This window comes from Harpia harpyja, chromosome W (assembly GCF_026419915.1).
Source record: "Harpia harpyja isolate bHarHar1 chromosome W, bHarHar1 primary haplotype, whole genome shotgun sequence".
Classification (NCBI taxonomy): domain Eukaryota; kingdom Metazoa; phylum Chordata; class Aves; order Accipitriformes; family Accipitridae; genus Harpia; species Harpia harpyja.
In genome coordinates this window covers 15,194,865-15,220,286 of record NC_068968.1, presented here as the reverse complement: position 1 = coordinate 15,220,286, position 25,422 = coordinate 15,194,865, and the positions used below count along the sequence as shown (strand labels likewise).

Here is a 25,422-nt window from a genome sequence, read left to right as displayed (position 1 = left end):
CCTCCAATTCTGGTATTAAAACCTGTAGTGCTGAGGAGACTGAAAAAGAATGCAGACCACATTGTATGTTGGATTACAGACTGATGGACATTACCAAGATCAAACATGGTAGTTGAACTACAGGTGAGGAGAAGAGGGGAAAAAAAAAAAAAAAAAAAAAGTCAGATCTGTTCTTTTAACCTTTTACAGGAAATGCACACTCATGGGCTGGTGAATCTCTATCCTGGATTACAGGTCCAAATTTTTGATAGCTTCCAGGATGTGTAGTGGGGGTACTGACTAAAAGCTTAACCACGTCACTGCTAACATGCACCATGATATTAAAAGATAGGCGAAACACCCAAATAGGCCTCAACAGAAAGCATCGCTAATGGTGAATTAGTTCTCCCATTTGGGTAAACTGCATAATTCAGCTTTGAGGAGGATAAATGTGTACAGGCTTCTGCAAACAAGGTGAGAGCTTCTGGTATCATATTCCCACGGCATTTAGTACTGTATGCTAGTCATATTTTCCTTAACCCTCTTATTTTATATTAAGATATTTCACTAAGCCATGAAGTAAGCTTAAAATATCACAATTAAGCCAATATGTTTCCCATTGTTTTACTGAAGCTGAAAAAGTAGTTTTGTACCAAAATGTACACAATTTAGTAATAATACAAAATGTTAATTCTGCAAGACACAATGTCAGTTAAAATCACCAGAATGAACACTGAACCACCATTTATTGCTAGTACAGTGTTACTGTAAGTAAGATCACTGAATGAACATAGAAACAAAGTAGTTCCAACTTTCCTTAAATAAAATGGTAGCTATAAGCAACAATACTGCAGGAAGATAAACATTAATGGTATTTACGTGCTATCATAACATATCCAGCATGTAGTACATCTTCATGCTTGCACATTAGCTTTATGAGCACATTACAATGATATTAGTGTGTTGATGTACTACAAAACAACCCATCATGATTTATATCAAATTTGTACATTAGAAGAGCACCTCTGCTAGTCACCCCTTTATGAATGCTGCTGCATTCCTGTAAGAAACCCAGTCCAATCCACTGATTCCCCCCCTTCCCAAACCACAACAGCAGCAGCAACAACAACAAAAAAACATCATCAAGCAAATTAACAATTTTCTTCCTGTGATTATCTGGGCAGGGGGATGCATTTAGCAATCTTCCCAAAGATGAATCAAACCAGAATAAACCTGGGTTTTCTGTATTACATTAAGAACACCTGAGATTGCTTCCCTGGTCCAAGTACAGTATTTTAATACAAAAACTGCTTGTTGCATTAACATGTCATTTCACTGAATTCCCTTAATTAGTACTTTTCATTGAAAAAAGGATAAGATTTCTTCTTAACATAAATACGCCCCCGCTAAAAAAGAAACTTTAACACTAGTTTTTTTATGTTTTAATTCCTTTTAAAGAACAGTGTGAGTTTCTGGCTTCATTTTATCTCAGCTTAAGCAGTGGATACACACCTATTCCTGGGGAATAAGTGTCAAACAGTTAAAAAAAAAATTAGGAATATACAAATACACTGTACCTTAAGAGACTTCTTTTAATAGAAGTGTAAACATCTGTTCTTGATTCCTGTTTTTTTTGATAGGAGTGCATTCAAACAATTTTGAGAAACTTCATTTGTTTAAATTACTAAGCTCTCTGACCTGTAATTGTTTTTGGAGTTACTAGTTTCAAAAATCTATTATTTCTACCTGAACAAAATGACAAAACAGTTGAAGACACCGTTTTTCCCTGCTTCAGTACAGATGTTATTTAACAGTTCAGCACTTTGTAGGTCACAAGTTTTCCATGAAGGAATAACCTAAATTGTGGAGTTAAAACATTGAATGCTACTTAGCTGAAGCAGCAGCAATTTAAGTACTATATATAGATAGAGGCTTCTATAAAACTAATACAATTCAATAAAATTGTCTCAAAGCCTAAGACCTAAGTTTTACATGCAAACAAAATTAAAATTGGGAGTTCATGGAAAGTGATTAGGCTTGCCATCACTTTAAAAAACATACTTGGCTAACCAGAAAAATAAAGATGGCAAGGACCAATGCATTCAAGCCAAGTTTAGACCAACCTTTTTTTTTTTTTTTTTTTTAAACATACGAAGTACGTTACATCACTTTTTACCTTGGTAGTTACCAGGAGCTTACTAGTCAAAATAATCTCAACCTGTAAAAACATAAGATTGACCCTTCAGAAAATGATGCGCAAGAGTAAGAATTCCAAAGCCATGTTCAAGACATCTGACAGGACTTCTTTCATGAAGTCATCTCTAACCACTGAAGAAGGTCAAAGACATAAGTAGTCTCACACAAGTCCATTGATCTCTCCATTGAAGGTGATTTTCATTCTAAACTTCACAGATTCTTCCCCCCCCCCCCCATGCACCTAGTCAGTTGCTAGAACAATTCTTCATTTCAAAGCTGCTTTAGTATTCAAGCTGCCTTCTTAGTGCAGGTTCCTTGAAGATCTTGTAGATTTATTTTTGACCTAAGAAAAACAGTAAGAAAGATAACTACATTAGATAGTTAAAATGATACACTGCTATTATATGTTATAATTATTCATGTAATTATTATTGAATCTTGTGTACTTGGAAGAAGGGCAGAACTGCAGAGAAAGATATGAATTCTTCCATTTCTTACCTGTTGTGAATCATGTGGCTTTTGACTAGATGCCCAGCTGCAAGAGCTGCCATTAGTGATAATTCCCCTGCCATCACTGTAGCACATACAATTTTAGCAAGCTGACGGGCATTTTCACCAGGGTTATCTTGGCTTGCACCTTGAACCCCTAACATCTGAAGAGAAAAATATGCAATATTATGCTATGAAATCTAAGTAAATTTATGCTAAATTTTAAAGTAAGTCTTTCCAAATTATATCCAATCAACTAGCTTTAAGTCTCTTTAATATTAAAGAACTTGAGCTTTAAAAACTAGATATATGAAAACAATTAGGTAATTCTAAAATTTTCATGTCAAATCCACCAAGTTTCAAGAAGCCCCATTCCCACATTACTCAGACACAACATACACAACATGAAAGCGAGCTTTGATTTAGGAAGCTAAATTGCTTTAAACTTTCTGCTTTTATACCTGCAAACAGGCCTGCTGTGGAAGCAAGTTGGTGCCTCCGCCAACAGTTCCTATTTCTATAGAAGGCATTGTGCAGCTGATGTACAGGTCTTCATTGGTGAAACCAGTTCGCTCCATCAAAGTGATACAATTAGAGCTGCCCACGTTCTGTGCAGCATCCTTTAGATCAGGAAGAAGAAACAAAACAAAAAACTCAACTAAGTGTTTAGTTAAGAATTACTGAATTTAAGAAAAGCTGAGTTGGTGTAAAACAAACCTACCTGACCACAGGCAATGTAGATAGCTGTCACAATGTTTGCTGCATGTGCATTGTAGCCACCTATGCTACCAGCCATCGCAGAACCCACCAAATTTTTGTGTATATTGACTTCAACTATATCTTCTGTATTTGTCTTCAATACCTAGGCAGAGTGATACATTTTTACTACACCATTCTTTAGGCAAGAGTAGAAATACCTCATTTCATGTTTAATAAGCCCCCGCCCCTTGTTTGCTTCCATATGGAATTTGACTCAATCATTGTCCTAGATATCTACTTTTATTTTTGTTCAAAAGGAGCCCTTTCAAATGCAGACTGCATCGTCCAAGTAACCATGGAAAAGTCAGTGCAAAGGGTTTGGACTTGCACATGCCTTTAAGAAAAATTCATCAGCTACCTTCTCTGTTTCAAATTCTCATTTATCTTCAGTATGAAACAAACAAAACCAAATTGGCAGAAATATCTCATTAATTCACCTTGACATGATAGCGACTTTCCTCCCAAGTTGCTCCAGACAGTAAACCCTCCCCAATTTTGCTCTGCATAAGAATACAGAGCTAAACTGAAGAGTTTAAACACAAACAACACTGTGCTACACTGCTAAATAAACATTGTGCACAGTAATATCGTGACATATTTATACTATATTGACTGTATTTTGAAACCTTCAGATAAGAGATTTACACTGAATTTAGTATAAAAAAATTATCAGAGAACAAACAAGATGATAGTGCTGTGAACAAAATTTAAGATATTCCAGTGTAGTAGGAATAGCGACTGATGACAGAGATCTGTGCAAAGTCTACAATACTTACAAAAATATAAAGTTTAATATATTAGAGTTCAATGTAAGTAAGTTTAGCAATGTACATAGTTGGGAGGTGGGAAAGAACATCCCAAATTTACTTAAAAACTATCAATACCAATTACCAAAGGATGGGCTCCCCATTATTACTCTGGAATGAAATCTTGGGGTTATAATAGATATTGCCACTGAATCAGCAGTAAAAACGCAAACAATTTGAAAAATCCAGCCTGCACACATACACTTTGAATACTGTGTCCACCTCTGTACCCAGAATTTTAGAAATTTTAGAATTGACAAAGATCCAGAGATAATGACGTTCAAAGACATGCTGAGATAGTCTTTTTACTCATTCCTCAGAGAAACTAGTACTTTTTAGTCTGAAAATTAGAATAGCTGAGAAGGTGGAAGAGCTTTGTTAGAGCTATAAAACCTTGAGTGGTAGAAAGAAGATAAAAGTCTTAAGTATTTCTTCCAGTACAAACTAGGGCATCATCAAATGATATCAACAACAAAAAGGAGGTAGTTCTTCACACAAGGTGTAGCTGCACTGTGGAATTCTGCTCAGTATATTAGTACTAAAAGTTTATATAAGTTTCACAGAAGGGACTGGACAAATTGGGGGGGGGGGGGATAAAAAAAATCCATCAAATACTAAAGCACCAATTCACACAATCATCTTGAACATGTTGGTGGAAGTCTATTCTGAGTATGGTGTAGTAAACTCCTCCCTAGATATTGTCTGTTATGGCCAGTGCTGGCAACCAGGTAACAGGCAATGGATTTGGTCTAACTCATATAGCCAATCTTCTGAGCTCAGGTGGAAGAGAATCTAAGATAGCTCTTATGATGTAGAACAAGTTCCCAGGGGCTAGGACTGGCACTGGTTATAAAGGTTACCCTTCATCATGCAAGAAGCTAAGGCAGCTTTGGAATTAAGTGAAGCACCTGATTATCTGTTTTCATTGTAGTAGGGGGGCATATAAACTTTGAAGAGAATGCCAGGTTTGTGCAAGAGACAATAAATGAGTGAAATGATCAAAATGACTGGGTACAATGTCAGGCAAAACTCCATGTGTAAAAAAAAAATAAGTAATAATAATAATAAAAAAAAAATCTATCAAACTGTGGCACAATTTTTTCAAAGGTAAAAAGTGAAAATCCTAATTCCTTCAACTAGATATCCATCATTAAATAAATAGCACATTACCTTAGAAGAGACAGTGAAAGGAAAAAAATGTCTACTGTAAGAGGTTCTCAAGAAAAATGACTTATCCTACAGCAGTAGTCTAAAAACACACGTAGGGATCATCCTTACGGTTAATATTTGTGATGTAAAATATGTATCAGTTTTGTAAAATGCATGCATTTTTATAAACAAATTAAATAAAATAAAGCAGACACGTACTTCTCTAACAACCTTGGCTGGAATGACTGCTTCACAGACAACAGACTTCCCTCTTCCTTCTATCCAATTTATAGCAGCAGGTTTTTTGTCTGTACAATAGTTACCACTAATAGCAATAACCTGGAGATCAGGAAACTCATCATTCAACCTTGCCAGTGCTTTTTCAGTACCCTGTTAAAAGAGAAACAGATATAGGGCTAGTATATCATTATGGTTGTAAAACAAGCTACTCAAGGACAGTGGAACAGCAAGATTAGATTAAGTCTAATCAGATCATCAGTTACAGCTGAAAAGAACATGATTTCAGGAAGGAACCTGAAACAGGAGAGGAAAAAAATTAAAAAAAAAAAAAATCTATCACTCTCCTTTTTCTAAACATTTTGGGAATTATATGGGGAATAATTGGTTCTTCCCAGTACATATGGACTCTCTGGATACATTCTAGGTGAACAGGCATATGCTTACCATACTGAAGATACAACATGAACCAAGGCAGACACTACAGGCATGAAATGAATTCACTTTGGACATAGTGGAAAGAGCTTCTCTACGCTAGGAAGTCAGACAAAAGGTCCACTATATTTAGTACCTGTCTATGGCCAGACCCATTTACATAATGGTTCTGATAAATTGTATATAGAATAGGCAATCAGTATTAAAGTTTATCTCAAACAGCACAAGGCACACCCCAATCTATGGGCCATGTCTCAGGTTCTTCCACGTTTGCATAAAAACCAAAAACAATCAAACAAACAAAACTAGAGAACACCCCCCTGCTGCCACTCACTAGATTTCTAATCCCTTATTTACAAGGAGTAATAAACACAGTAACAGATTAATTACTGCTGGATAAAAATCTTTGGCCCAAAGCAACAGAGCAAACAGCTTAACTTCCATATTATCAAGAATACTTTGTTTAAAACAATAAAAAAAAAATACAAAGTTACTTTAACCTTTTTTCTTTCATTGTTCTCATCCTATTCTTGTTTACACTTGACAAGATCAAACACTTTTATTATTTTATAGTACTGCAAACAGCACTATGTCTTGTCTTTCTGCCTTCACATGCTAGGTAGTCACAGATTGGTAGGATACAATTTATTTATTTTTAAAAGAAATACACATTTATTAGACTTAAGGGGACTGGACCTTACTTTTGAAATCATATTCATTCCCATTGCATCCCCTGTTCCAGACTGAAAACGGATATAAAGGTTACGACCAGCCAAATTGATGGTAAGTTTTTGTAGGCGGGCAAACCTGCAAGAAAATTTAATTACTTACAATCCTTAAGGAAAAAGATTAAATTAGTTTTAAGTGGCAAAATGACAGTAAATCATTGCAGATAGCACTGTTAACTACACTGTGCTATCTGTACTCCTCCCTCAGTGCAGGAAAAAACAGTCACAGCTACCATGCACATAGTTGTCTCAAGTAAATACTTTAAAATGTTCACTTTAAGTGTTCACTGACTTTTTATGTTTTCTATCCCTGGACTTCATGAAATAAAATATCCTGAAGTGTTAACATAAATTTAACTCCGTTGTATTCCTTAAAACATCTGACTACCAGGTATAAACTAAAAATGAGGCCTTTAGAAATTCTTATGTCAGTTTTACAGCAAGGCAAAACCCATGCTATCTTCAACAACAGTGCAAGCTCCACAAGTCAAAGCTTTATTCATACAGAGTAAGAGTCAAACAAAAACCAGGAAACACTGCATTTAAACAGCAGCACGAGTTGATTGTCGCCAAAATATACATATGTCCTTGGGTGACACTTGTAAGATTGGTAAGAAACATAACCGATAAGGAAATATCTTTCCAAATCTTCCTAAAGAAAGCAGGTAATCATAAGTCTTAGAAGAAACTCTAGGGCTTGAAATAAACTTACTCTTAATACTGTTTTACATTTTTTAAGCATTTCAGTTCCAGCATTAGTTTATCCTGTATTCTCTGGAACCTCACAAATTAATTCAAAGTTTGGAATCTAGCTTTTCAGATGATATTAATAATTTTAAATAATTACTTTTTGCATAACTACTACTACTAAAAATCCAAATAAGCTTTTATGTTTTTTTTAAATGCTTAGACAAAATTATGTATTAAGTATTATACAATGCAAATGTATTTGTTGCTATGATCTAGTTGTTTACCACTTATCATCGGAAAATATTTATTACTAGCCTTGGTATATAGCCAGAGTGACTTTTGTTTTCTTAGATTCACACTACATGGGATAGTTCAAATGAGTATGTAATTTCCTGTACTACAGTACACAGAAATACAATTAGGAGCTTTCTACCATCCATAGAAGTCTTATATCAGGAAATAAGGCTGGAATAGCCATTGTACTAACCTACTTGTGCTGTCAAAAGCTTCCTTCATTATTTTAAAGCCTTCAGGGTTTTCAAGCCAAACTTTCACTTCTGCAGCCTGGCAAGCAGTGGGCAGCCTTACAACAGGTCCTCGAGTCATCCCATCTGCCAGAATGCAGCTACTTGCTCCTCCACCAAGCTAAAAATCAAAGCAGAAGGGAAACAAAGTAAGATTACTGAAAGTAAATTTTAGTTTTTAGGAAGTAAAAAAAACCCCACACCTTGTATCACCCCCGAATATGTTTTATAATATAGAAATTTTTTCAAGCTAGTCAAACAATACTTACACATATTGCTCTACATCCTCTGTTTGTGCTTGCTACAAGACATCCTTCTGTTGTTGCCATTGGAATGTGAAACTCTCTGTTATCCAAAAATAGTGGTCCTGCTACGCCTACAGGAATAGGCATATATCCAATCACGTTTTCACAGCAAGCTCCCATAACCTTACAAAAATAATAGAAAAGTTATCATTAAGGTTACATGTACAGTGATACAGTGCAGCATGCTACATACTATGCACATGACTACAACAAGCTATCTTAGCAAAAACCCCACAACCCTACCCATAAAGCAACCAATTGCCACCTCAAAAAGTTACAGCTACAGCTATCAACAGCTAATAGTGTTAAAGTCTAGTATTTGACAGACCTATTCAATCTTATTAAGTCTTAAACACTATTAAATAAAATTAATTTAATACTGTTAAATTATTTTTAAATAAACTTCCATTTTAACTTGAGCTCAAGGTACTATTTTCATTCAGATGAACTGAGGCTCAGTACGAGTAGAATTCTGCATTTAGGAGATAAGGCAACTGCATACCTTGGTAGGAAATATTTTTTGGGTAAGCTACAAAACTTACCTACCTCCCTAGGTTTAAAAACATCAAAATCAATAAAAGGTAGTGCCTTATGTTTACTTCCCCCCCCATCAGTTTTGACCAAGCTCATTGTTAATTCATATACATCACTTCGAGCAGATACTTCATAGATTTTTGAAAATGGTTTTACAGTGAGTTTTGCTTGTATGCCTTTTACTTACCAAAGAATAATTGTAATTCCTATAAGGAAGATATTGCAAAGATGAAGGTTTAGGGAGTTTCTTAGATAACATCTGTCTGCGAATGGACACACCTCGCTCCTGAGTTTCCATCACGGTTTCCAGTTTGTATGCAGGAATATGCTTAGCATTAACTAAGCTGATGACTTCAGCATCAGTAAGGAATTTTGCTCCCTTCTAGAAATGTAAAGGGTGGGGAGAGAAAGTATAGATTCTCTTGGTGAAAACTCTTTTAAATGTTTCCAAATGAAAAAGGGTAACAACTTTACTTTAGACAGTATGAGAGAACATCTAAAGGAACCAACTGCCAATGTCAGATTTTATAGTAGGACAAGATATGATAAAAAAATTTTTACTCAGACACCAACTTATATGCGTACATGATGAAGCTTCAGTTACTTGGTATGTCATGAATGATGAAGCTGCTCCCCCCCCAATCTTGGGGATAGAGGGAGACTCATAATAAAAAATTATTTCTTTACAACTTCAAAAACATACACCTATCTGTTTTTCTCATCTGTATTGAAAAAAAAATGCAACAGAAACTGTCTGGAGCAGAAGTGACTTATGAAAGGGTGTTGTTTTGTTTCCCCCCTTGTTTTGGTCTTCCACCCCCAAGTTATTAAAGCCATATAATTCTCTGAAGAATGACATTATGGTCAATAGGATCATTTAAAAGCTGGAAAATGAACTGTAAGAATTTTTAAATCAGATGTTGCAGTAGAGGTTAAAAAAAAAAGTTATTTTTCCATACCTCTGCATCTCCAAGTATACAAACACATTCCGCAATAGAACGTGGTTCTTTAGGTAACTCAAATTCTTCTTCTTTTCTATTAAGAAATGAAGAAGTTTCCACAGGGTTGCAACTGCCAACTACAAATGTAGCCTTGGTTGATGACTCTGCTAATACAGGTTTTATGACTTCAACTGCATAAAGACAATTAAAATTAACTTTGTTTTACAAAAAAACTTAAATTTTGATTCCAAATACAACATGCTAACACAGATTTCACTATTTGTTCCAAATATTCAGGAATAGGTTCAGACTTTAAAATGCCAAAAATTACCATTTCCATCTTTGGGAACTAAAGCTTCTTCTAATGTGTTAGATATCTGATTGTTTTTCAGAAGTCTAGATTGCTTCCTGCAACAGTTCTCAGGGACCTTTTTCTGGACCATCACTGGAGATGTTATGGGATTCTTCAGTGAGAGTGTGGATTCAGTCTCTGCTTGCTCAAAGAAAATATATTTCACAGCAAGGAGAAGGGCTAATCCAAGAGTGATTACTTGTTCAATATCCATACTGGCCATTCTAAAAAAGACAAATCAAGAAGTAAATACATGGTATATACAATTTGTTTGTTTATAACAACATTCTGACATCCCTTTGCTTTAGAAGGGGTAATAGTTTGATCATCATTTATACAGTTACTGAAATTCCTGTCAAAAGACGTTTCTAGCAGGACATTCAAGTATGCTAGGTTAGGGTAGGGTAGAGAAATCATTCTTCGTATTAAGAATTTTTAGATTTCATTAACTATTTTCTAAATCTTAGTTAAAAAGCAGTCCCAGTAAGAGAAATGACTGGAAAATATTCACTATTTAACAGCTCCATCAAATTGATTTAACACCTATCTCCCAACGATAAAGTAGAAAGTTTCAATTATCATCTTCTACCAATAATGACTATTATGATGCAAGTTGAACTGCTAGGAGGGGGGGGAAAACTTAAGAGACAGTTCTGAGTTTTCAGAAATAACATGGAACCACAGCTGCGACTAACTTCAGTTGAGCTGAAGGAAAAGCAATAATGACATGGCTTTTGCACTTGTATGTGAATGGTCAGAAGCTCTGCATAAATAATTACTCTAGTGCAGTCAGAAAATTTATTTTCCAGTGTGCTCTGAAAGATGTCAGTGCTAGTGGGAAAAGATAGTGTTATGATGCATACAGGACAGCTGGCTCCTGATCATGTTCTTATTACTTCAAGGAGATTGAACAAACAGCATAATATTGAAATATTTCTTATGAAATAACATCTCTGGTTCCCAGAAATCCTACAGTGGTCAGATCTGCAAGTTTACAAGTGTTGTACCCTAGGACCATAGCTTGGCAGCACTGGAGAATAGACCCTAATCGAGGAAATACACTTCTCTTCTGTGAAGTCGCCTACCGAGAAAGGTAGAACTGCCATAATGAAACATTAGGTTCAATTCTCTTCGGTGCATTCTCATCCAATCCCACTGCATTTTCTACAGTACTGTTTTGAGCAGCTGGTTCCACTATCCAGCGACTGTGGGCATGAACAAGAACCAAACCCAGCGACTGTATTAAAAACACAAAACAAATATTAATTTTTCAACTGTAACTAGGTATCTAACCTACTAAGATTAAACTTTTGGGGGTTTTTTGTTTGTTTTGTTTCCCATGCCTCAAAAGTCTAAAGCTAAAGGCTGATTTTCCACACCTTTCATCAACACCATTTTTGGCCTATCATAACACTCATAGCTTTGAACCTGTCCCACCACATCCTTCCTCTTGGCTCAAGTAATAAGCAGAGGAAGCTGAGGGCACTGTAGGGGTAAGAGGGAAAGAATTAGTACACATGAAAAAGCCATGAGTGTTTTGCACAGAAATGGCATATGCTGGAAGACTTTAGATGTAGATACAGGGGACGTTATTAAAAATTACCATGGTAAACTAGACTAATGAGATGCAGAACATAAGTCTATAGAAAACAAAAGCTTTATTCATTGCACCAGGACATCTTACTGATTGCATAACTACAGGTGAAAAAAAGCCACAAACCATAATCATTTTGACCCTCTGTGTTACAGGATTTGGTTTATTTTCTTCTTCTTCCAGAACACGAGCAAAATGGCTAAGCTGCCATATAGGACGCCCTTCACGACTCTCTCTCGAAAGCTGCAAAAATAACAAAATTAAAAAATAGGTCCTATTTAGTATGTATTAGAAGAACCAACAAGTGAGCTTCAACACTGTATTTTTATTTGATAATTAAGAAATTACCAAACAAAAGAGTTAGCCTACAGTCTACTGTTTAGCCTATGTTAGGCATTAAATAGTGAAAAACCCTGGACAGCCATTAATTTAAAATAGAATTTGTTTACTCTGCTTTAGATCAGAACTCATACTATTGAGTGTGACTCATTTACAGTGGCATTAACAAGTTACTGTCCATCAGTTGAGCCACCATAACTCTTTCTGTGCATTCCCTCTGTTCACCTTGAAAGGAAACCAAACATGCTGGTGTATACCTCAGTGAAGAAATGCATAGCCTACAAGAAGCACAGGGTCTGAATACTAAGCTTGATGTTGTCTTGAAGTTGGTCTTACCTCTAATACCAAGGACACACAAGCTGGAAAGAAGGTCATAAAGACAAAGTAGTTGGCAAGAACAGACATACAGCCAAAGCAGCACATAATTTCCAGCTGTCGTACACCTACATAAAAAGAAAAAAAAAAAAGTTTTGAACATTCGAATATGCATCAGGCTTTCTATATACTTGAAGTGTTGCAGAAGTAAGAAAGAAGCCATTAAACTGACACTGCAGACTATAGAGGGAACTGTCTAGATTAATGAAAAACAAGCATGTTAAGCCCTAGTCATTTTGTATTAGCTTATTCCAAGTACAATATGTATTTATGGTATGGTATACAGAAAATTTTTAAAGTGTAAATCTAAATAAATATGAAAATAATTACAGTTTACCAAGATTTTAAAGCTTCCCAATGAAAGCTTGAAACTCCTCCCTTATCTAAGCAAAGAACAATTAGCCAACGTTATGTATTGAAATCCCTTGTGAAAGATGGCCAATTAAGTGTCCAGGAATAAAACAGTATATACCCCACCTACTCTTTCACAAGTCTGGTATCCAGAAAGAGTCAATATGCCATGTTGCGCATGCATTACAGAATCCCCTTAATAAAGATGAAAGAGCTAACAGTATAAATCATTAAAAAAAAATTAAAAAATCAACTACATGCTACACCAAAATGAGTTGGGTTTTTTTCCCCTAGATGTAAACAGGAAAACAGCTTATTAACACACATTTCCCTCCCCCCCCCAAAGGTCCGAAAGAATTTAAAAAGCAAATGCTTTGAAAGATGCCTTTAAGGCATACAAGATAGTTCAAAAAAACAAACAAAAACCCAAAACGCACACAAAACCAAACAGACAAACAAACAAAAAAACCTACTTTAGTACTTACTATGGAACTGCAATTTATTTTACAAAGAAATTTGTTATTTGAAATAAAGTTATTTGCACATGAAAATCCTTTGCTTATTACATTTAACTGTTCTCTTTTTAAGGAAAGACAACTGCTACTGCACACAGAACTGATGAAGATCAAAAGATTGGGGGGGGGGAACACAGTAAGATTGATTATTTTTAATTGAACTAGAATAACTTTCCTTCACCTGGAGTAATTTTTAGAAACACTAGTTTTTGCAAGAATATGAAATAGGTGTGCGTGTACTGAAAGCATCATTCATTTTTAAGAATGCCCAAGAGAAAATTTTAGCAGCTGCTTTAAGATGTTAACAGGAATGATGGGAATGATACAAGGTCTCACCTGACATAGTACCAACACCAATCACAAGACACTCCACAACTGCATCCAGTGTAAACGTAGGGCCTAAAATTGCCATTCCACGTGAAATATTTTCTCTTACTTCATCCTAAAAATAAAAATTTCTGTACATTAGCATAAAGACAAAAATCAAAGTAAGGGAGTGCACATAACATGATTAGTACATGATTAGTAAATTGAGTAGTATTATGGTGATAAGGCCTTATAAAACAGATGTTGAAAATGAACTATTATGAGAGAACACATTCTTTAATTGCTTCATTTCCCATAAGCTATTATACTTTGACAGTCTTTATTTACACAACAAGATTATTTAATTTTGAAAGTCTCCACCTTTGGCTCATCAGTATTCTAAGCTCCTACAACACTGATGGGCACAGACTTTAATTAAAGTACATTCAGAAGAACAGGACTTCTACACTTTAAGACATAAAATAGAAACCACTTATGTCATGGCATCTCAGAAGTTCTTGCAACCACATATCTGTATCCTAACTTTTTTTTTTTTTTAAATTATTTAACTCTCTAGACTCAGCTATCAGAAAAAAGCACATAAAAGACACTAAAACTTTCCCCTGGGGAGAAAGGGATTTCCTCCAGAAGCCAGGCATGGAAAACTACAGTGGTCTGCTGCTGTTTTGTTGTTGTTGTTGGATTGAGGGGAAGGGGAGAGAAGCTGTGGTGAAAACCTATTTGTGAAATACTTTCCTGAAAATGAATAAAAATTTCTGTACTCATAATTATTATATAATAATATACAACACACTATAATATTGCATATATAGAGAATGTACAATATACTCATATATACAATACGTTATAGTATATTACTGTATGTTATATTGTATATTTGTCACAATTATTATGCTCAATTACCATGTATGGTATTTTGTAGGTATAAATTAATTTCACTAAAAATACTTTTATTTCAGAACTTAGAATATTAGGAAATTACCATTCCAATGTATGATGGGCAAGATATACTATGAATCCTTCATGTTGTGCTGTATTAATTGCATTAGAGCATGAATATGTATCTATCTATACATATGCCATGTTTGTTCTGCTAAGATTTTTGTCTAGAAAACATGCTTTTTTCTGTATTGGCATTATAACATTAAATGTCTATTTATGTACTGCTCCTGAGCCCTACAAATTAACTTTTTTCTATCAATAAATGGAAGACAGGTCTAGGAACTCTAGCCTCCTTAACAGAGCTATAAGCATTGCCATTTAAAGTTCTGAACCTATAAAGTACTCATACATACAATTAACTTGGCTCACATGATTATGCACACTATTTTTACAGTGGTGTTATTCACTTGAACACTGATCTGAATAAAAGACAATACAGAATATAGAATATGGATTAAATCTGATCCTTTTTATATATTGCCAATACAGTATTCACCTGTATGCCTCTCCACCTGGATTATTCGTCTTTGAATATTAAATTCAAAAGCTCAAACAAACAAAAAAAACAAACAAAAAAACCCCTGACCTGTGAGTTGGAACTGAGCGCAAATTTGGCTAATGCACTTGCTCTTGAAAGATCAATCAGAAGCAGGAAGAATGGTAAAGCTTCACTGAAAGAAAAGCATGTTAAGAGTAAAATTCAAGGTTTATTGTACAGGAAAAAAAATTCAAGCAAGAAATCCAAAATAACAATTCATTACTTACTTTAAACCTGTCAATTCTTTATCCAAGAAGTGAATTACCACTGTACTAAAAACAAAACTTGAGAAGATTGTGAAGAGGCCAGCAATACCTTTAAAAAAAAAACAAACAAAAAAACAACTGGAAAATTCTTAAAATTCTTTTTTATATATATTGGGAGAGAAAGGGAAAAAAAAGAAAAAAGGAAGAAAGAAACACTATGTCTTTAGATCAGTTCTGAAGCAAACAAATGGTAATTCTCATCTCTCAGTGTCAAAGTACATAAACAGCAGTTGAGATACAAACTGATGAGGATGCTATTTTTATACAGATATTTAAATCTAAAATTTGTACTGCATTCAAAGTAAGACTGTGAGAAATAAAAGCCACAAATCTTCTCACTTATCAGCAAAACTGAAAATTGGCTTAAACAGCTCTATATTTTTAGAGTTTCACACAATAAACAATTATTTCAGTAATCACATTTACAATGTTTATATAATCCTACACAATCTCTCTTAAAAAAAGAATTGCACTTTGATCTATGCAGAACATTTATCCTGCTATCTAGCAAAGAATTAAAATAACCCTGTTCTGTACATAAGTATTAAAACTCTTATATTTATTACCAATTTATATTGTAAAAAAATAATTAAAATGCATACAGCAAATAATAATTAAAAACAAAAATCAGATACAGTACCTAAAATGTATTTTGACCCAAGCTGCCTTAGGTTCTGAAACTGGAAATATATATAAAGGATTGCTATACAGCGTGTGATTGTCAGGATGATGATGTCACTGCTTAGAACATCCTGTTTGAAATACAAAGTTATTTAGTTAGCTTTTACATTAAGTAGTAACTTGTTAAGTTTCAGTAACAAAAAAAATCCATTGTGAAGCTGCACTAAAAATGAAGCTTTGGAATAAGTATCACTGCTAGTCTGTCTTAAAAAGATTAAAATATTGCAAACAATATGAATATCAAATGCTTGCTCACTAGATATCATGCCACTGAAAGTTAGGCTTAATGAAAACCTTCTGTAGGTGCATCACTGCTTGCATCCAGCTTTAATATCCAGCATGGGAAAAGGCGGCAATAAAGAAGTTTCTGTATAGCTACTTTTCTCCTAATATATCACAGCCTGATCTTATTCTACAGAAAACCCTTCATCTACAGATTAACAGTAAGTACTATAACATGAATTTAAATCCTTACTTCTTCAAGTTTGGGGCACTCATAATTCCAGCCACATATCTTATCATTCCCAGTGAACATCTTCATGGACATCATACAGATGGTGAGAGTTACTGTTCCCACAATGACTTCCCATGGATGAGAGGCTACAAAAAGGCCATGCATTCGAAAGAGTCTGGACAACATTTTCAAGACTGTTTTTATATACTTAGCAAACCTGCAACAAAAGAATATTTCATATAAACAAGTATGAGATTCAGGGAAAAAGGATAGAGCTATATAAATTTCTGCAAGTCAACTCAGGAAAAAAAAAAACCAAGAAAACCAAACAAACCAAAAACAGTTAAGTAACAGATGAGTATGGAAACTCATCTTCACCTTTCAACTTTCCATGTAAACCACATTCATTTCTAATCTTCTGAAATACAATATGATCTGCTCCTGCCTTCTCAATCCTTTTTTTTAATACACATCTCCTTTGTTTCTTCGAAAAGTCTTACTAACAAGACTCTACCACTTTCATGACATCTCTTAGTATCTTCCTGTCACACAATTTTGATAATACCACTTCGACTCCAACTTGGTTTTACCACCTCTCTATGCAAGCACTCACTAAATTCTGTTACTTCTTTCTACTCATTCTTCCTATCAAAAATATTGATTAACTTTATTTTAACTATATAAATTACCAACAAACCGTTGTTGGTAATGCTCAACTTCAACAGCAGGAATTGCAATGTTATCTTCCTCTGATTGTGTCTTCTCTACTTTCTGCTCAATATTCTTCAGCAACTCAAGTTAATCACATTTAAAACAGTTCTTTCTTCATCTGAAACACATGAATCCTCATATACAGTATTCTGTGACAGTTCTCTTGTACCCATAACTAATTCCCAGGTTACTGATGCATTTCATCATCCCCTTTGATTTAAGTAGGTAACATTCAACAGAAACTCTCACACCTCTCTCATATAACCAAAACCATGGATATTCTGTACAAAAACTGCATCCTAGTCTATTTGCTGTGTTGTACCTTTAGATGAGTTCATCAAGGATGTTTACTCATGAAACATAGAAACATAGATAGAAACAAAATGCCATAAAACAGTCTCTTAAATACATTAGTACTGGGACTTTGCTTTTCTCATTGCACAAAATGAACAACTTTAAGCAAAAGATGCTTAAATAGTAGTCTGACTTATAGAGACATTCTATAGTTCAGTATTTACATGTACAAACCTAGCACTGTGGAGATTTCCATAGAGGATTGAGGGCTCTACACACTGTCACTTCAAAGTGCCTTAAAAGTAACAATCAGGCTTCTGGGAAGACAGTCTTTCTAGTATTACTTCTTTTCCTTGGACATCATAAATGAAGCTGTCATTCAATGGAGAAAATAATAGACAGGGCAAATCTATCTGCTTAGTGTTACTGAAGATACCAGAATCATCTTGGTTTCCTACTGTGGTGGTGCATTTCTTCCCCCTCTCCAGGCTGATTTATGAACTCGGGAAGGCTCGCTAGGCCTTAGCATAAGTGTAATGAGTTGGGCAGTTAAGCGACCCTTGACTGTGCCAGGAACTCTTACACAGCTAAGACAGGGAGATATGCTGTGCATCTCAAGGACTCCTGCTGCCCGGCGAAGGCAGGGGGGCGGGAGTAGAGATAGACAGTTCTCATAACCTGCAGCCAGTTCTCTCTCATAACAACCTTGAGACATTACAATCCTCCCCTGACCATCTTGGAGCATCCCATATCTATGTTTTGAGTTATTCTCCAACAGTCTCGGATTTTCCAGCGCAGCTGGGATTCTAGAAATTTGTTAATGATGAAAGTCAATCATCTCCTGAACCTATAAACAGTGGTACTAAGTGAGGCCCTTTGAGCTCTCCTGGACCGCAGCAGGCTGTGACCAGCATCTCCCTCTGAGTGGGATGCCTCTCAGAGCTCGCAAACTTTCCTGTTTGTGAAAATTGGAGGTCTGTCGCCGAAAGCCAACACAACCTGGGCTGATTCTCTCTGCTCCTTGAGGCTCAACCCTTCGCCCATTGAGACAAATGCCGAAGCATTCGACGTGAATATTTTCACTGACCTCGAGGGGAATTTTTAACAGGTATACCTCTTTTTCTCTCTCTTTTACTCTCTTTTATTCTCTTATATGTATTTCTCTTAGTGTCTTCATGCATGTGCATGTACTAACCTGAATAGTCTATAAGTACATTATAGCAAGTATATTACAAGATATAAGTTAATACTTTCAAATTTATACTTAAATTACTGTCGTGATTTTTGTTCAACTGTGAATGAATTTTAGGCTGCTATTATACTCATAATCCCTTTAGATATAAACCGTTGACCGAGTCTGGGACTAGGAGTCAATCCAGCCACATCTACACTGACAGGAGTTTAGAAAGCAAGGGGGTCTTCTCTGAACCTCATGACTCAACGGGAGGGTCTCCCTTACCCTTTCCCACATTCCCTTTTACCCTATTACGTTTTTCAGTCCCTATATACATAAGTTTAGATTGATTCTAATTTAATTTTCCTGTGTGCATTTCATCCATGTACTAAGTAATAGAATGAACCTTGCCATTGAATTCTGTGAAGTCACACTTTTATACAAATTTCTATTAAATCATTGTTCTATTACAATTGGAGGTGATTCTTTAAGCGATCCGAACCCCTCTTCTCTCTCTCTCTCTTTAAATTCCCCCCTCCCCAACACCTACCAATGCCAATCTCGATCATATGAGCATCAATAGCACCAATATATTTTTCTTTATCCTTCCACGGTGAAGGTGTGGCAGGATTTTCATGGCTGATGGAACCAACTGGGGAAAATCATTGAGAGGACTGCCTTCCTTATGAATAAATTCTTTCCTTTCCTGACAGAAGGCTTTTTAAAAAAACAAACAAACAAAAAAACCCCAACAACAAACACACAACAAAACAACAAAAACCTCCTTTTAAAGTCAACATTATCCTTAGTTTTTCCCTGTGTAATATAATCTACATGCTGTTTTGTAAATTTATGTTCTTGCAAAACCATTCCAAAGTGGTATTATGGTTTTTCCTCAGAAGCATAGAAGGTATCTTTTAATTAGGAAAACTAAAATAAGACATAGCCAGAGGAATATCTTAGTGCCAAAGATTTTGAAACAAAGCAAAAAATAGAAAAGGCATAGAAATATCCTATGAAAATACTAATACTTTTGAATACTACACTGTTTCAGGAAAATCAGAATTAGTACTTACTACATGACTATACAGGGTCCTACCAGTCCTAAAATTAGTAATATAACTCCTAAATTCTGACAGTTGGAATTATTATCTAGGCAATTAACAAACTGTTATTAGATCTAGAAAGATTCCAAAATCTTTCTTCAGATATTACTTCTCACATTTCTAAGCAAAACTAGTAAGTGTTCACAAAAATCAGTTAGGGAAAAATGCATTAATTTGATTATGAAAATAACTCTCCATAATATCTATTATTAGCCAATGTTTTATAATTAACTGCTGCTATGAAATACAGGATGCCTCTGCTGATCATGGGGTTAACTGAGTAGCAGTAACTCCTAATCTAAAAGGGTTCTTTAAAGCCTTCATGTTTATTTAACCTGCCTGAAGTGCATCTTTTATTTTTTTTGCTATGCAATTGGCATTTCTAGAAAACACTGATGAAGATTTCATGCACTGATTCTGTACTACTGAGTGCTGTAAAAAAAAATTCAATGCATATTATCAGCTCATATTCCTAATTCTCTTTAAAATATTTTTATAGCCACACTGACTTATAGCTTGAAAATAGCAAGACACAACTTTAAATGTAAAGCTGAAGTTTATCATTAATATAATTTTGTTAAATTTCAAAATGGTGGTTCAAAAGGGATGCTTTATAAATCCTATCCATTTCCTGCTTCCCTTTGTTTTCAATCAAAAATTTCCAGGAAACTATTACATAAAGCAATCCATTCTGGGAATCAAATCAAAATACAAACAAAAAACACCAACTGCAACCCCTTCAAAAACTTAACCGGAGTATAAAAAGCAAACTAGACTGGTTGTATGTAATGCTTTAGAGCGTTTTAATCTGCTTCTTAACTGTATGACTATTTTGCTTAAATACCTAAGATTTGTCACACAACTCTCACTAACCTCAGAGCAATCCTCTACAACACCATCTATTAGATCAGCACAAATTTCCCATCTCTTGTTGGCTGACTCAGCAATATCTACAGTATTATAAAGGAATCGAGTGGCAAAAATAGCTGAGCGAAAACCCATGCGGAGCTCACCTGAAAAGTATATGACACCACGCAGACCGTGTCAAACTGTCAGGTAGCGGTTTTTTGTTTTTAAAAATGGAAACCGCACTCACGCATGCCTATCACTGTAGCCCCTCAAACCCCTTGCGAAAGGCTGGGGGCATAGCCCTCCAGTGTGACCTAGGCTAGGCCACCCGCGGATCAGGGCCATCCGCAGCCCGCTAGAAACCGGCACAGGGGCCGGAGGGGAGGCTGAATTTCTCCCTACAGCCGCAGAGCCCCCGCGCGTTGCCGGGCGGAGAGCTGGCGAGGCCCGCGCAACGGCAGCCTGCCCAGGGGCGCTGCGGATGGCAGGTGCCGCAGACAGCCTTCCTCAGCTCCGCGACCCACCCCGCGGGGCCGCGCCCTCCGACATCAAGAAGGCACCAGGACAGCGGCTCTGACCTTCCCCGCCCACCACCCAGGGCGGCAAGTAATGCGGGCGGGGACGCGAGGTCGTCACCGCCGCTCCCTGGGGGCAGCGATGGCGACAGTGCTCCCCCCCCGCGCCACCGTTATCCAGCCGATCTCCGAGGAGCCGCTCGGGGCTCAGAGCCACAGCCCATCCCCCGGCCACGGAGGACCTGTGTCGAAACGGCAGGCTGTCCCACCGCGCCTGACCCAAACACGGCCCTCATGCCCTCCCCTTTCCCACCGGTCCCCGCTCACCACCCTGGCGCTGCACCGCCGCACACAGGCTACACCTTCCTCCTTCCCGCCGCGCTGCGGACTAAGGCTGCCACTCGTCTCTGAGCAAGGACACCCGGGGCACGACACGCCAGCCGCCGCCATCGCCCGATCGCGCAGCCAATGGCGAGGGCCCGGCACATCCAGCCCGCGCCGCGTCACTCACTGCGTCGCCGGGGCAACCACCCGGCGAACGCCGTACAGCTCGAAACTCGATCTGGAGCAAGGAACACGCCATCTCGCCATAAACTACCCACCAATGGGCCACCGCACTCCCCTCTTCTTATTTCCTGATTGGGCAGCAGGATGCGGCTTATTTACATATACTGATCAACCGACAGGCCGGCTGTCTCGAGTTGCACACCCGGTGTTCACTCCCTCTTGCTGCTCACGGGAGCCTTGCTCTGCATCTCCTGTTGGCAGGTTAGTGACCATGTCCTTCCGGGCAAAGAAAGCGGGCGGCTCGCCGCTTGTAAACTCTTACTGTCGTGGTGCATATATGGCTCACACTGATACTAACCCATGCTGTATGCCTGTGGTACTGCTCGGATGCGCTTTACTACGGCGTTAATACTGTGATAATTCACAGCTCTCTTGCTTATGGAAAGCAGTGGTGCCCCCTGACATTCAAAAAAAAAAAGCAATATACTTATATTTGTGGCTTTCAGCAAAAGAGGAAATACTTTCTGTGATGTGGCTATGCATGGTCAAAAATTCTTTGCTCATGAAGCACACACAGGGGGCTCCTTAGTCTCTTTGGACAGGCATTGCCCACTGACTCAGGTGTGACATACTATTTTTGATTGCAATACATTGTTCCAGTTTTGTGTGGCCATTTTGTGCTTGCCAGGTCAGAGCAATTCCAGGCTAACATGTTTAAATACAAACAAAATATAATCTGCAAGGATTTTGCTGCAGATGATTTACACTCCAGCTTTTCCAAAACTGCTTCTTGCATGTGCCATTTCATTTAGAAATATTTCAAGTAGCTCCACATGGTACTGTGCTGTGAAGTGTTAAAGTGATTCTCAAAAAAGGATACGCTGATGAAAAAGGTTTCCTAAGAACTCCACCCAAAGTAGTTGTTGTCAGTGATGAAATCATTCAAGCCACCTCAGTCATTTAGCATGTAAATAACTTTTCATTCTCATCTTCAACAGGATGCATATAAATCCTGATAACTAATGTGTATTCATCTTCCCTGCTAGCTTCTTAACACTTATGTTTTCTTGAGTATCTCACCTTTATTACCTGAAAAGAGTAAAATATTACCAACAAGACTTCTGAAGTAATTTGATAATATGCACAGCAATTGCTATAATTGCATATGGATATGACTAAGTCAAAGCAAAATAGCAATTTGTACACAGTTGCAACAATTATGTATAATTGATACATAATTGAAGATGACCTTTAGTATCTTGCTCTGCTTTCCACACTTTTTCTGTAGCAGTGCTTTTCTTTTTTAATCTTCTGTGATGGAATATAATTTGGCAAGTAATAAAAATGCTAATTTTATCAAGTTCACTGGGAGCAGGAGTCATTATGATGATTTGGAATTTGCAGTCTGTGCAAGTATATGGCATAATGCTTTTTGCCATCAAAAATTTTCATATCTGTAGCTCTCCCTGTGGCCTGCGCACAGCCCAGTTTCACACTGACAGAGGCTATGGAAGCAGCATTGTCCCCACTGCTGCAGAGATGGAAGGCAAAGCTGAGGAAGAATGGTCTGTCCAAGGAAAATGTCGCCATTAGTAACAGATGATCACAGGGTTACATACAAGAGTGCTGTTGCAAATACTGTGAAAATATTGGCAACTAATAATTTGATTATCTCAAACACATTCCTACTCTTGAACACAAGCCAATCATTGTGCTCAGGACAACAGATGAAGTTAGCTGCTTAAATGTGGCCATAGAAATACACAAATAAGGAAAAGGGAGTAATTTTAGATGACATGCAGGTCAGTATGAGTATGTTCAGTGCTTCATGGCCCTGCTAAACGATGTGTGCAACAGAGCCAAAACCAGGAGCCCAATGCTAGCGAAGAGACAGGAACTCCTACTGAAGGTATGGGGATGGTGTCACCACCCCAAGCAGGCTAATGCCAGTCATGCTGAGGGAGACTCATCCCAATGGTACCAAAGGGAGAGCTGCCTTTAACTTCTACCGGGCAGCCACTCCAATCTTACCTGTATCTGAGAGGCAACACTTGTTGCAGACGAGCTCTCCTCTCCCACTCTGCCTCTCCCTAACCCCCGCCCCAGCTGGCAGGTGCCACTCAAGGGGGAGCGAGGCGCTGCTGGGCACAGGCCTCCACAAGATGGCTGCCACCGCCTCCGCTGAGGAGAGCCGCGCGGCACGCTGAGAGGAGGGGCGTCCGCCGACAGCACCCGGGAGAGTACAGCGGAGCGAGGCGGTAGCGGCGCCGCCGCCATGGGGGAGCGGGGTGGCAGGGAGAGCGATAGCGACAGCAACGAGACCGTCGTGGAGGGCTCTGTGACAGAGAGTGATGTGGAGGAAGAGGAGCTCCGTAGGAGGAGATGGTAACGCGGTGTTCCTCTGTGCTGCTCGTACTGATACCGAAAAGCCGGTCGAAGAAACTCTCCAAGACTCGTTTTGGAGTTTTAGAAAGCAGGCATTCTTTATTGCAGCGCTGGATGCACGGGGGATAATTCCACCTAGTGTGCATGCCACAGCTTCAGCACTAACAGGTTATATAGAATAACTAATTACATATTAATCAGATTAGTATACATATACATAAAAATGATTGCAACTGATTATCATAGTGTCATAAGTTTGGACAAAGGTCCAGGAGCCGACTGTGGTGAATAATTAGAAGTAATTTATTAAGCAAGCGGTAAATAGGCAAAACAGCGCTGGGCGGCCGGGGAGCCACTGCTCTACCTACGGCTCGCAACCCCCCTTCCCGTAGCCACAGTTCTTATAGTCCTCTATTTCCGGTATCTGTGTCATTTTCGGTATACGTATCTTCCTTAGTGTACTCCGCGTCTGCGCCGATCTGTTGCTAGGGGGGTCTTTTTCTGCCTTCTGGTGATTGCTGTGATGAAGGCCCCCAAGTCTTCCTCCTGCGACTGCCCTGTGCCCCTCACTTGACACGTGCATGTTTTATTACCTTTTATAGGCCCCAAGTCTTCCTCCTGTGACCACCCTGGGCCCCTCACTTGACACATACATGTTTTATTACCTTTTGTATAAACACAAGGCTTGCACAAACATTGTTTACATTACCAGTTATCTGTAGTTAATGCAAGACCCCCTCCTTCCTGTTTTAAGGCCGACATCTGGTTGTTTTTTTTTTTTTTTTTACTATCATGAGCAAGATTTGATTAACAAACGCTTATCTATTATCACAATCCCCCCTTTTTCTTTTTCCCATTTTGTTCATCAAATCGTCTCACTGCTTCTTTTGCTTTTTCTAAGATAGGGGCTTCTTCGATTTGCAATTCGCCCTCTCTAAGTTGTTCATATTGACTTCTAATTAGCATCAACTGTGCTGCTTCCAACCTCCCCTTAACTATGGTGATTAATCTATTAAAAATGCATGGTCCAAAAGTAAGTCCTAAAACTAACAAAATGAGTGGCCCGGCTATCGTTGATAATAAGGTGGTGAGCCAAGGGGAGTGATTAAACCACGATTCATACCAACTTTGCTGCATTTCTCTTTCTTTTTTCCTTTTTTCTAATCCCTCCCGGAGTTTAGTCATGGTGTCGCGAACCACCCCTGTGTGATCTGCATACACACAACATTCTTCTTGAAGAGCAGCGCACAACCCCCCTTGTTGTAAAAACATCAGGTCTAGTCCTCGTCTATTTTGTAGGACCACTTCAGATAATGACCTTAATGAGGACTCTAGAGCACTAATAGATTTTTCAATCTTTACTAAGTCTTCGTCT

The 25,422-nt window shown here is 37.6% G+C and overlaps 2 protein-coding genes across 6 annotated transcripts; one reads left to right on the top strand and one right to left on the bottom strand.

The window, feature by feature from the left end:
- Positions 1–504: 504 nt before the first annotated feature.
- LOC128136126 (3-hydroxy-3-methylglutaryl-coenzyme A reductase-like) lies at positions 505–21,630 on the bottom strand. Of its 5 annotated transcripts, none has more exons than XM_052775279.1 (21): positions 21,509–21,601; positions 17,196–17,329; positions 16,528–16,723; positions 16,012–16,123; positions 15,333–15,420; positions 15,154–15,238; positions 13,635–13,740; positions 12,394–12,500; positions 11,845–11,961; positions 11,210–11,361; positions 10,104–10,348; positions 9,791–9,963; positions 9,019–9,213; positions 8,262–8,420; positions 7,956–8,113; positions 6,752–6,857; positions 5,598–5,768; positions 3,386–3,526; positions 3,126–3,284; positions 2,674–2,828; positions 505–2,518 (listed from the first exon to the last, which is right to left on the bottom strand). In XM_052775279.1, the coding sequence occupies exons 3-21, from the start codon at positions 16,690–16,692 to the stop codon at positions 2,464–2,466; spliced, it is 2,649 nt and encodes an 882-aa protein (XP_052631239.1). In that variant the 5' UTR covers positions 16,693–16,723; positions 17,196–17,329; positions 21,509–21,601; the 3' UTR covers positions 505–2,463. The 5 variants fall into 5 exon arrangements, with proteins under 5 accessions (XP_052631239.1, XP_052631238.1, XP_052631237.1 ...); XM_052775278.1 differs by having other exon boundaries at positions 17,196–17,335; positions 21,483–21,548; XM_052775277.1 differs by lacking the exon at positions 21,509–21,601 and adding an exon at positions 19,236–21,279 and having other exon boundaries at positions 17,196–17,335.
- On the top strand, positions 21,298–24,288 carry LOC128136063 (uncharacterized). Its single transcript, XM_052775148.1, has 2 exons — positions 21,298–21,923; positions 23,769–24,288. The coding sequence occupies exons 1-2, from the start codon at positions 21,298–21,300 to the stop codon at positions 23,845–23,847; spliced, it is 705 nt and encodes a 234-aa protein (XP_052631108.1). The 3' UTR covers positions 23,848–24,288.
- Positions 24,289–25,422: the final 1,134 nt, after the last annotated feature.